The 12,922-nt window shown below is 42.9% G+C and overlaps 1 protein-coding gene across 1 annotated transcript in view; it reads right to left on the reverse strand.

Moving 5' to 3' along the window:
* LOC134346440 (uncharacterized) overlaps nt 1-12,922 on the reverse strand; it is a 40,758-nt gene that overhangs the window by 13,290 nt on the left and 14,546 nt on the right. The window contains 2 exon segments of the mRNA XM_063047809.1: nt 1,375-1,470; nt 1,562-1,995. Coding sequence (XP_062903879.1) covers nt 1,375-1,470; nt 1,562-1,995 — 530 coding nt within the window.

The following is a 12,922-nucleotide window of genomic DNA, read 5'->3' on the forward strand; positions in this document are numbered from 1 at the left end:
GATGGTGTGTTGCAGGGATCGGTGACGTGTCCCTTGTTGTTTGTCATCTACGTCAGTCAACTGGTTGACTGGATCAACAAATTTTCAGACGACATCAAGACTGCGGACACTGGGGAAAGCTATCATAGCTTGCAGAGGGATCTGAATGCTGGAAAAATGGACCGAAAAATGGCAGATGGAATTTAATGCCAACAGGTGTGATTTCCCCCAGGATCAATAAAGTATGACTATGACCTACCTACAGGAAAGATGTAAACAAGTTTGAATGGGTGCAGAGAAGATTTACAAGGATGTTGCTGAGTCTGGAGGACCTGTGCAAAGATTGAATAGGTTAGGACTGTATTCTTTAGAATGTAGAAAACTGAGAGGAGATTTGATAGAAGTATACAAAATTATCAGGGGTATAGATAAGGTAAATGCAAGCAGGCTTTTTCCACAGATTGGGTGGGACTACAACTAGTGGACATGGGTTAAGGGTGAAAGGTGAGTAGTTTAAGGGGAACATGAGGGGCAACTTCTTCACTCAGAGGGTCATGAGAGTGTGGAAGGAGCTGCCAGCACAAGTGATGCATGGCATGCGAGCTCGATGTCAATGTTTAAGAGAAGTCTGGCCAGGTACATGTAGGGATGTGAAGGGTTATGGTTCCTGTGCAGGTCGATGGGAGTCGGCAATTTAAATGGTTTTGGCATGGACTAGATGGGCCAAAGGGCCTGTTTTTGTGCTGCTCTTCTCATGATTTTATGACCAGTGTATTTTGCTATTACCATCACAGTGCATATTTTGATGGAAAATAAAGTTTTGTTTAATAATATTGGCCTGAACTCATTTGCTGGAGTCAATTGCTTTGATGTCAAAATCCACATTCTCTCAAAAAGAGTTAAAATTCCAACAATCTAATTAGTAAACAAGTGTTTTGTTGGTAAGCCAAGGAAAATATAGACACCCTTAAGAAAAGGTGTCCCAAAATATATTCTGAATGTACTTAAAAATGAATTAAAACAAATTTATTAAAAGTGATGTTTTTTTTAATTTGCAGGATTGGCTTTGAAATCTTTGTCATTAAATTTTAAATTAAATTCAGTGCTTTGATGGTGTGATGGTAATTACACTCATCTGTGAAAACTCTGCAAAAATGCCCTAAAATATAAAAGTTCACTTAAAGGATGATCAATGTCAGGTCATAACATAACAGAGCTCCAAGAAATTACATTTTTTCTGAATTTCAAGTAGCCTAAATTGAATAATCACCCATGTACTTTGATAACAAATTTACTTTGAACTAACGCAACCCACTGAGCCATTACGATACGCCGTTGTCACTATGCATTGCACGGAACATATTTACATAAAGATTAGAAAACAACCGAACTCACCCAAAATTCAGAAATCTTCCGTGTCTGCTCTTCCTCCATTTCCTGGATTATAGCTTTATATTTCATGTAAGAGTCTAAGGAAGACTTAATCTTAACCTGAGATTGGGTTTGAGAATCAGAGATCAAAAGAGTTAAACGACAAAAACGCAGAAGAATGGTCAGTAACGCGAAATCGGTTCGCCATTACCTTGTAGATTTCAGCGGCTTCTTCAACCGGCAAGAGGTTGTGAGCCTTGTGTTCCCGCGCAATCGCGCAGATCACACAGATCAGTTTCTGGTCCGTCTCACAAAATAGCTTCAGTTCTTCCTCGTGTTCCTTGCATTGGTGTTTATTTTCCTTCTCTTTCAGACTCAGGCTTAGCCTTCGAACCTTATCAGCCAGACTTGCTAAGGCCCAACTTGACCGGAGTGTGTGGTCTGCAAATTGCGCTCTACACTCCGGGCAGGAGTTTCGCTGCGCACTTTTCCAACACTGAGTGATGCAGTGCCGGCAGAAGTTGTGTCCGCACTCCAGTGACACTGGATCGATGAAGAAATCCAGACAGATGGGACAAATTGCTTCCTCGGTTAAACTCACGACTTGGTCTTTAGAAGCCATGTTAACTGCCGGCACTTCCGGTCACTATCGGGGAGCTGCAATACCGCGAATGTCCACTACGTGCGCTGCAGTCTCCGGGAAGGAACTTCATTTTGTTCAAGATTCAAGATTGCTTAATGCAATTTCATGTACGGTACATAAGTGTGAGCAGAACAGAGTTGTATGTACTATACAGCACAAAACACAAAAAAATCACCCTAATAACAATAATAAAACACACACCATAAATATAAATACATACTTGGGCGGCACAGTGGTTAGCACAACGCTTTACAGTACCAGCGACTAGGTTCAATTCCCGCTGCTGTCTGCAAGGAGTTTGTACGTTGTCCCCGTAACTGCATGGATTTCCTCCCACAATCCAAAGACGTGCCTGTTGGTAGATTAATTGGTAGTTGTAAATTGTCCCGTGGTTAGGATAGGGTTAAATTAGGGGTTCTGGACGGCGTTGCTGCAAGGTCAGATTCTGCGTGGTATCACAATAAATAAATGAGTTAACTTATAGTACATAGACTGATTGTATGTCTATAAAGTGACGCTGCACTGTACATGAGGTGAGTGATGGGAAATAATAAAGTAATGGTGCAAACAACAGGAATTCTGCAGATGCTGGAAATTCAAGCAACACACATAAAAGTTGCTGGTGAACGCAGCACCTCTTCCTAGAGCAGCCTGGCCTGCTGCATTCACCAGCAACTTTTATAAGTAATGGTGCAGTTAGTAGGTGGAAGTGTTCATTAGCCTTACTAATGGGGAAAGGAACTGTCTGGAGTCTGGACGTCCTGGCTTGGATTCGATGCAGCCTCATACCAGGGGAGTCCATGAGCAGGGATGTGGGATCTTTCATGATGTCACTGTTTTCGTTCAGCACCGTTCTGTATATACATCCTTGGTAGTGGGTAGGTTGGTGAGATGACTCGTTGGGCAGTTTTGACTACCCGTTGCAGAGCTGCTGTGCAGTTTGCATACTAAACAGTGACGCTGTCTACTGCACATCTGTAGAATGGAGTGAGTGTGAATATGCACAGTGCAGCTCTCTTCAGCTTTGTGGAAGACAATATCAAGGCCTTACATTGTAATGGCCATTGAGGGGCTAATGATTTGTTTTAAAATGTGAATTCGAAGTCTACAATCATTTATCTGCAACTAATGTACTCTGTGTGACTGAAATGTGCCTCGCAACCAAGATGTAAAAATAACTGTATCTGTACTTCTTTGTTCTGAGAATTTTTATATGTCTGCAGTTGGGCCAGCTTGTCTGATATATTTTTGAAAACTAACACTTAATTAAAACATGTAGCTGCTCAAGGACACATTTATGCTACTTTGCGATTCAGTAGAAATACATAGAACATAGAATAGTACAGCACAGTACAGGCCCTTTGGCCCACAAATGTTGTGCCGACCCTCAAACCCTGCCTCCCATATAACCCCTCACCTTAAATTCCTCCATATACCTGTCTAGTAGTCTCTTAAACTTCACTGGTGTATCTGCCTCCACCACTGACTCAGGCAGTGCATTCCACGCACCAGCCACTCTCTGAGTAAAAAACCTTCCTCTAATATCCCCCTTGAACTTCCCACCCCTTACCTTAAAGCCATGTCCTCTTGTATTGAGCAGTGGTGCCCTGGGGAAGAGGTGCTGGCTATCCACTCTATATTTTCCTCTTAATATCGTGTATACCTTTATCATGTCTCCTCTCATCCTTTTTCTCTCCAAAGAGTAAAGCCCTAGCTCCCTTAATCTTTGATCATAATGCATACTCTCTAAACCAGGCAGCATCCTGGTAAATCTCCTCTGTACCCTTTCCAATGCTTCCACATCTTTCCTATAGTGAGGCAACCAGAACTGGACACAATACTCCAAGTGTGGCCTAACCAGAGTTTTATAGAGCTGCATCATTACATCATGACTCTTAAACTCCATCCCTCAACTTATAAAAGCTAACACCCCATAAGCTTTCTTAACTACGCTATCTACCTGTGAGGCAACTTTCAGGGATCTGTGGACATGTACCCCCACATCCCTCTGCTCCTCCACACTACGAAGTATCCTGCCATTTACTTTGTACTCTGCCTCGAAGTTTGTCATTCCAAAATGTACCACCTCACACTTCTCCGGGTTGAACTCCATCTGCCACTTCTCAGCTCACTTCTGCACCCTATCAATTTCTCTCTGCAATCTTCAACAATCCTCTACACTATCTACAACACCACCAACCTTTGTATCATCTGCAAACTTGCCAACCCACCCTTCTACCCGCACATCCAGGTCATTAATAAAAATCACGAAAAGTAGAGGTCCCAGAACAGATCCTTATGGGAAACCACTAGTCACAATCCTCCAATCTGAATGTACTCCCTCCACCACCACCCTCTGCCTTCTGCAGGCAAGCCAATTCTGAATCCACCTGGACAACAGGAATTCTGCAGATGCTGGAAATTCAAGCAACACACATCAAAGTTGCTGGTGAATGCAGCAGGCCAGGCAGCATCTATAGGAAGAGGCGCAGTGCCTTCTGCAGGCAAGCCAATTCTGAATCCACCTGGCCAAACTTCCCTGGATCCCATGCCTTCTGACTTTCTGAATAAGCCGACCGTGTGGAAATACCAAGGACCTGATTGCTAAGCTTTGCCTTGAAGTCGTCATGTAGGATGCGGTGGACTAATTATACATTGCTCTCTAAAATGCTAGACATTGTTCTCTGAAAATGCTAGACAAAGGTTCAAATAAGGAATTATCCGGACATACAATGTTCTGAGGCAAGTGACCTATACTTCTGTAAAAAATCCACCTAAGTGTCTCTTGTCAGGTACCATTCGTGTATAAATATGTCTGAGTTTTTTTGTTTGATGGAGCTCCAGGATCCCGATTTTGGGTGCTGGGCTCCCCATGATATCATGTGACAAATAAAGAATTTTCTACGGCACTCTCCCTCCGGGTCCGAGTATTCTTTTTCCGCGACAAGCTTCCTCAGAAAATCGATACATTGAATTGGTGAGTTTTGATTTTTTGCAAGCGTTCAGCGTTGATAAACCATGACGCAAAGCTGTATATAAATGAAAATGGAAAGAAGTCCGGAGGAAATGACAGAAAGTAGACAGGGTGGAGAGGATATTGACTGGCTGGATCAGAGCCTGGTACAGAAACACCAATGCTTTTGAAGGGAAAACCCTACAGAAGTAGTGGATACCGCCTGGTCCATCATGCTCCCTGCCATTGAGCACATTTACATGGAGCATTGTCGTAGGAAAGCAGCATCCATCATCAGGGACCCCCACCACCCAGGTCACGCTCTCTTCTCACTGCTGCCCTCAGAAAGACACAAGAGCCTCAGGACACATACCGCCAGGTTCAGGAACTGTTAGTATCCCTCAACCATCAGGCTGTTCAACCAGAGGGATAAATGCACTCATCTTCACTTGTCCCCAGAACCTATGGAATCACTTTCAAGGACTCTTCATTTCATGTTCTCAGTATTAATTGCTTATTTATTTATTATTATTGTTGTTTTTATTCTTTCATTTTGTATTTGCAGATTGTTGTCTTTTGCACACTGGCTGTCCACCCTGTTGATGTGGCCTTTCGTTGGACTTACTGAGTATGCCCACAAGTAAATGGAACTCAGGGTTGTATATGGTGACACGTACGTTCACTGATATTAAAATCACTTTGAACTTTGAAGAGGGTTGCCAATCTGGTGTGTGCGTGGGTGGGTGGGGGCGGGTAAGGGTGAATGCTGTGGCCATGCGAGCCCTGCTTTTAGTAAAGCGGACATCCTTCAGAGTTAAAAGTTTGAAGTAAATGCATTATCAAGGTACATAATTGTCACTATATAAAACTCTGCGATTCATTTTCTTGCAGGCTTACACAGTAAGTCCAAGAAACACAATGGAATCAATGAAAGACCACACCCAACAGGGCAGACATTCCAGAGGAATGCCACAGAGACCAGGTTACAGACACTGACCATGGGTCCGTGGTGCAGAGGGAGAAGAAGGGAGTGCAGGTGACAGGGCACTCAATAGTCAGAGGAACAGACAGGAGATTCTGTGGATGTGAATGGGTCATGTTGCTTCCCAAGGGCCAGGGACAGGGACATCTCAGATTGCCCCACAGCATTTTTTTTTGGGAGGGTGGAATAGCAGACAGATGTCTTGGTACATATTGGTACCAATAACACAGGAAGAAAAAGCAAAGAGGTCCTGAAGAGAGAATTTAGAAAGCTAGGCTAAGAAGCAGGACCTCCAGGGCAGTAAATTCTGGATTGCTGCCTGTGACACACACCCGTGAGGGTAGGATGCTCTGGGAGATTAATGTGTGGCTGAGAAGCAGGTGCAGGGGGCAGGGCTTCCGGTTCTTGAATCGTTGGGATATCTGGGGTTGTACCTGAGCCCGAGGGGACCAATCTTCTCACTGGTAGGTTTGTTAGAGCTGTTGGGGAGGGTTTTGACTAATTTGGTGGGGTGGGGTGTAGGAACAGGAGTGAAGCGATTAACGATAGGACGGATGGTAAAAACACAAAGATAGCATGCAGTCAGACTGTCAGGAAGGGCAGGCAGGTGATAGAACATAACTGCAGCCAGCAGGGTGAGTATCAGTGCATTAGGGATGCAGAATCAAAAAGGGTAGCAAATACAGCACTCAAATTGTTATATCTGATTGCACGGAGTATAAGAAATATGGTGGATGATCTTGTTGCACTATTATAGATTGTCAGATATGATGTTGTGGTATCATAACATTTTCTATTTCACTGAATCATGGCTGAAAGAAGGTTGTAGTTGGGAGCTGAATGTCCAAGTTTACACGTTGTGTCAGAGAGACAGGAAGGTAGGCAGAGGGGATTGCATGGCTCTGCTGGTAGAAAATGGCATCTAATCAGTAGAAAGTTGTGACACAGGATCAGAAGATGCTGAATCCTTGTGGGTTGAGTTAAGGAACTGCAAGGGTAAAAGGACCCTAATAGCAGTTATATACAGGCTTTCCAACTGTAGCTGGGTTGTGGACCACAAATTTCAACGGGAAATAGAAAAGGAATGTCAAAAGAGCAATGTTATGATAGTCATGAGAGATTTCAACATGCATGTCGATTGGGAAAATCAGGTTCGTAATGGATCTCAACAGAGTGAGTTTGTTGAATGCCTACGAGATGGATGTTTAGAGCAGTTTGTCACTGAGCCAACTAAAGGATCAGCTATACTGGACTGGGTGTTATCTTTATTACTTTATGGTCACCAAACAATTGATACTAGAGTGTACAATCATCACAGCGATGTTTGATTCTGCGCTTCGCACGCCCTGGAGTACAAATCAATAGTAAATATAATAAAAAATTAAATTATAAATCATTAATAGAAAATAGAAAAGGGAAAGTAAGGTAGTGCAAAAAAACCGGAGGCAGGTCCGGATATTTGGAGGGTATGGCCCAGATCCGGTTCAGGATCCGTTCAGCAGTCTTATCACAGTTGGAAAGAAGCTGTTCCCAAATCTGGCCAGATGAAAGTCTTCAAGCTCCTGAGCCTTCTCCCGGAGGGAAGAGGGATGAAAAGTGTGTTGGCTGGGTGGGTCATGTCCTTGATTATCCTGTCAGCACTGCTCCGACAGCATGTGGTGTAAAATTAGTCCAAGGACGGAAGATTAGTTTGTGTGATGTGCTGGGCTGTGTTCACGATCTTCTGCAGCTTCTTCCGGTCTTGGACAGGGCAACTTCTATACCAGGTTGTAATGCACCCTAGAAGAATGCTTTCTACGGTGCATCTATAAAAATTAGTGAGGGTTTTAGGGGCAGGCCAAATTTGTTTAGCTTTCTCAGGAAGTAAAGGTGCTGGTGGGCCTTCTTGGCAATGGACAGTGCTTGGTTGGACCAAGTCAGGTCATTTGTGATATTGACCCCGAGGAACTTAAAGCTTTTGACCTGTTCCACTTGAGCACCATCGATGTAGATGGGAGTCGTGCAGTCCGCTACTCCTTCTGAAGTCAACAACCAATTCCTTCGTCTTGCGACATTGAGGGATAGGTTATTGTCTTCGCACCATGCCAGCAGGTTCTTAATTTCCTCTCTGTACTCAAAGTCATCATTACCCAAGATACGGCCTACAATTGTGGTGTCATCAGCAAACTTATATATTGAGTTCGATGGAAACTTGGCTACACAATCATGGGTGTACAGTGAATACAGCAGGGGGCTGAGTACACAGCCTTGTGGGGCACCGGTGCTCTGAGTGATTGTAGAGGAGAGCTTGTCCCCTATTTTTACAGCCTGGCTTCTGTCTGTGAGGAAGTTGAAGATCCAGCTGCAGATCTGAATGCTAAGGCCCAGGTTCCAGAGCTTAGGAATCAGTTTATTTGGAATGATGGTATTAAAGTCAGAGCTGTAGTCAATGAAAAGGAGCCTTACATATGTGTCTTTATTCTCCAGGTGTTCTAAGGAGGAATGTAGGGCCAGAGAGATGACATCTGCCGTTGAGCTGTTGCTCTGCTAGGCAAATTGCAAAGCGTCGAGTTTGACTGGTAGGCTGTGGTTGGTGTGTGCCATAACCAATCACTCGAAGCATTTCATGTAATGTACTGGAGGTGATTAGGGAGCTTATGGTAAAAGAACCCTTAGGAGGCAGATTGGTGGAGGGTCAGCTAATGTTAAGGAAACAGGTAGGCTGCTGAAGGACTTAGACAGATTAGGAGAATAGGCAAGAAAGTGGCAAATGAAATACAATGTTGGGAAATACATGGTCATGCACTTTGGTAGTAGAAATAAATCTGCAGACTATATTCTAAAAGGGGAAAAATTCAAAAATCTGAGATGCAAAGGGGCTTGAGAGTCCTTGTGCAGAACACTGCAAAGGTTAATTTGCAGGTTGATTCAGTGGTGAGGAAGGCAAATGCAATGTTTTCAAGAGGTCTAGAATACAAGAGCAGGGACGTGATGCTGAGGCTTTATGAGGCTCTGGTGAGGTCTCACCTTGAGTATTGTGAGCAGTTCTGGGTTTCTCATCTAAGAAAAGATGTATTGACATTGGAGAAGGTTCAGAGGAGGTTCACAGGGATGATTCTGGGAATGAAAGGGTTATCCTACAAGGAACGTTTGATGACTGTGGGTCTGTACTCGCTGGAATTTAGAAGGATGAGGGGGGTCCTCATTGAAACTTTTCAAATGTTGAAAGACTTAGACAGAGTAGATGTGGAAAGGATATTTTCCATGGTAAGGGAGTCTAGGACAAGATAGAGGAGAGTCTATTTAAAAAAATAGATGCAGAAACATTTCTTTAGTCAGAGGGTGGTATATTTGTGGAATTTGTTACCACAGGCAGCTATGGAGGCCAGGTCGTTGGGGACACTGATTGATAGGTTCTTGATCGGACACGGCATCAAAGGTTATGAGGAGCAGGCCAGGGAGTGGGGTTGAGGAGGTGAAAAAGGGATCAGCCATGATTGAATGGCGGAGCAGACTCAATGGGCCAAATGGCCTAATTCTGTTCCTACGTCTCATGGTCTTACGGACAAAAATTCATGTGCAAATCCAAAAGGTAATAGTAATACTTAGGTAACCATAATATACATACAGAAGAGCAGGAAGGATACCCCAAGGGTACGAATGTCACCAACTCTAGCACAGAATTACCAAAACACACAGAAATAATGAACTCTTGGTCTAATATCTGGTCAAACAGGATGAAGTACAATCAAGAAGAAAGCTGGATTAAGGAGGAAAAAGAGAATATACATATTATTGAAAGAATGCAAATAATGGACATGCTGAAAGAGTTTATATAGAATACCCACAACTGGGGAAGTACAGGCGGTGATAATATTCATCATTATTGGTATAAAAAGTCTACTTGCCTTCATCTGTACCTGTTAATGCAGATCAACAATTTTCTTTAAAATTCTGGAAAAAGTGCCTGAATTTTTGACTGAAGGTAAAACATATCTCTTACCTAAAGGGGAAATCACAAATGATCTAGCAAAATATCATCCTACCACGTGTTTATAAACTATATATAGAATTGTAACACCATGGATCTCGCAACTAACCACCACTCACTTAGATAACCACAATATAATTACACAAGAGCAGACAGGATGCCATAAGGATATGAATGGAAGTAAATAACTGATAATAGATTCCATAATTCTAAACCAAGTTCAGCGTAAAAGTAGAAATCATTCATGCTGCTGTATTAACTATCAAAAAGCGGTTGACCACAATTATGCTTAATAAAGTTCTATATATATAGATAAACCACACCCAATACTTGTGAAATTCCTTCAACATCTGATGAAGAATTGGCGTAATATAATCACCCGAAGTATTAACAACCAATAGAGAATATCCATCATTATCAAAATAAACCGAGGCATTTGTCTGGGGCGACTCTCTAAGCTCACTATGGTTTTGTGTAACTTTAAATCCATTCTACAATTTACTGAAATGGACAAAAATCAGGTATCAAATCAGAAACAACAAAATAACTTATACCTTGACACACCTGCTATACGTGGATGATTTGAAATTATATGCTCCTTCAACAGTAAAGCTATTTAATTCAAATAGTAGAACTATTTTCGAAAGGTATAAATATGAATTTTGGACCAGATAAATGCAGATTATTAAAGATAAAGAAAAGTGCAATGGAGCTCACAGAATACAAAATAGAGCAGCAGGATACAGTGCAACTGATGGATGGATATGAAACATAATATGGTGGAATTCTTCATTAAGATGGAGAGTGACATAGTTAATTCAGAAACAAAGGTTCTGAACTTAAAGAGGGGTAACTTTGAAGGTATGAGACGTGAATTAGCTAAGATAGACTGGCAAATGACACTTAAAGGATTGACGGTGGATATGCAATGGCAAGCATTTAAAGGTTGCATGGATGAACTACAACAATTGTTCATCCCAGTTTGGCAAAAGAATAAATCAAGGAAGGTAGTGCACCCGTGGCTGACAAGAGAAATTAGGGATAGTATCAATTCCAAAGAAGAAGCATACAAATTAGCCAGAGAAAGTGGCTCACCTGAGGACTGGGAGAAATTCAGAGTTCAGCAGAGGAGGACAAAGGGCTTAATTAGGAAGGGGAAAAAAGATTATGAGAGAAAACTGGCAGGGAACATAAACTGACTGTAAAAGCTTTTATAGATATGTAAAAAGGAAAAGACTGGTAAAGACAAATGTAGGTCCCCTGCAGACAGAAACAGGTGAATTGATTATGGGGAGCAAGGACATGGCAGACCAATTGAATAATTACTTTGGTTCTGTCTTCACTAAGGAGGACATAAATAATCTTTCAGAAATAGTAGGGGACAGAGGGTCCAGTGAGATGGAGGAACTGAGCGAAATACATGTTAGTAGGGAAGTGGTGTTAGGTAAATTGAAGGGATTGAAGGCAGATAAATCCCCAGGGCCAGATGGTCTGCATCCTAGAGTGCTTAAGGAAGTAGCCCAAGAAATAGTGGATGCATTAGTAATAATTTTTCAAAACTCGATAGATTCTGGACTAGTTCCTGAGGATTGGAGGGTGGCTAATGTAACCCCACTTTTTAAAAAAGGAGGGAGAGAGAAACCGGGGAATTATAGACCGGTTAGCCTAACGTCGGTGGTGGGGAAACTGCTGGAGTCAGTTATCAAGGATGTGATAACAGCACATTTGGAAAGCGGTGAAATGATCGGACAAAGTCAGCATGGATTTGTGAAAGGAAAATCATGTCTGACGAATCTCATAGAATTTTTTGAGTATGTAACTGGTAGAGTGGATAGGGGAGAACCAGTGGATGTGGTATATTTGGATTTTCAAAAGGTTTTTGACAAGGTCCCACACAGGAGATTAGTGTGCAAACTTAAAGCACACGGTATTGGGGGTAAGGTACTGGTGTGGGTGGAGAATTGGTTAGCAGACAGGAAGCAAAGAGTGGGAATAAACGGGACCTTTTCAGAATGGCAGGCGGTGACTAGTGGGGTACCGCAAGGCTCAGTGCTGGGACCCCAGTTGTTTACAATATATATTAATGACTTGGATGAGGGAATTAAATGCAGCATCTCCAAGTTTGCGGATGACACGAAGCTGGGTGGCAGTGTTAGCTGTGAGGAGGATGCTAAGAGGATGCAGGGTGACTTGGATAGGTTGGGTGAGTGGGCAAATTCATGGCAGATGCAATTTAATGTGGATAAATGTGAAGTTATCCACTTTGGTGGCAAAAATAGGAAAACAGATTATTATCTGAATGGTGGACGATTAGGAAAAGGGGAGGTGCAACGAGACCTGGGTGTCATTATACACCAGTCATTGAAAGTTGGCATGCAGGTATAGCAGGCGGTGAAAAAGGCGAATGGTATGCTGGCATTTATAGCAAGAGGATTCGAGTACAGGAGCAGGGAGGTACTACTGCAGTTGTACAAGGCCTTGGTGAGACCACACCTGGAGTATTGTGTGCAGTTTTGGTCCCCTAATCTGAGGAAAGACATCCTTGCCATAGAGGGAGTACAAAGAAGGTTCACCAGATTGATTCCTGGGATGGCAGGACTTTCATATGAAGAAAGACTGGATGAACTGGGCTTGTACTCGTTGGAATTTAGAAGATTGAGGGGGCATCTGATTGAAACGTATAAGATCCTAAAGGGATTGGACAGGCTAGATGCAGGAAGATTGTTCCCGATGTTGGGGAAGTCCAGAACGAGGGGCCACAGTTTGAGGATAGAGGGGAAGCCTTTTAGGACTGAGATTAGGAAAAACTTCTTCACACAGAGCATGGTGAATCTGTGGAATTGTCTGCCACAGGAAACAGTTGAGCACAGTTCATTGGCTATATTTAAGAGGGAGTTAGATATGGCCCTTGTGGCTACGGGGGTCAGGGGGTATGGAGGGAAGGCTGGGGCGGGGTTCTGAGTTGGAGGATCAGCCATGATCATAATAAATGGCGGTGCAGGCTCGAAGGGCCGAATGGCCTAC

Source organism: Mobula hypostoma, chromosome 5 (assembly GCF_963921235.1).
Source record: "Mobula hypostoma chromosome 5, sMobHyp1.1, whole genome shotgun sequence".
NCBI classification, from domain to species: Eukaryota; Metazoa; Chordata; class Chondrichthyes; order Myliobatiformes; family Myliobatidae; genus Mobula; species Mobula hypostoma.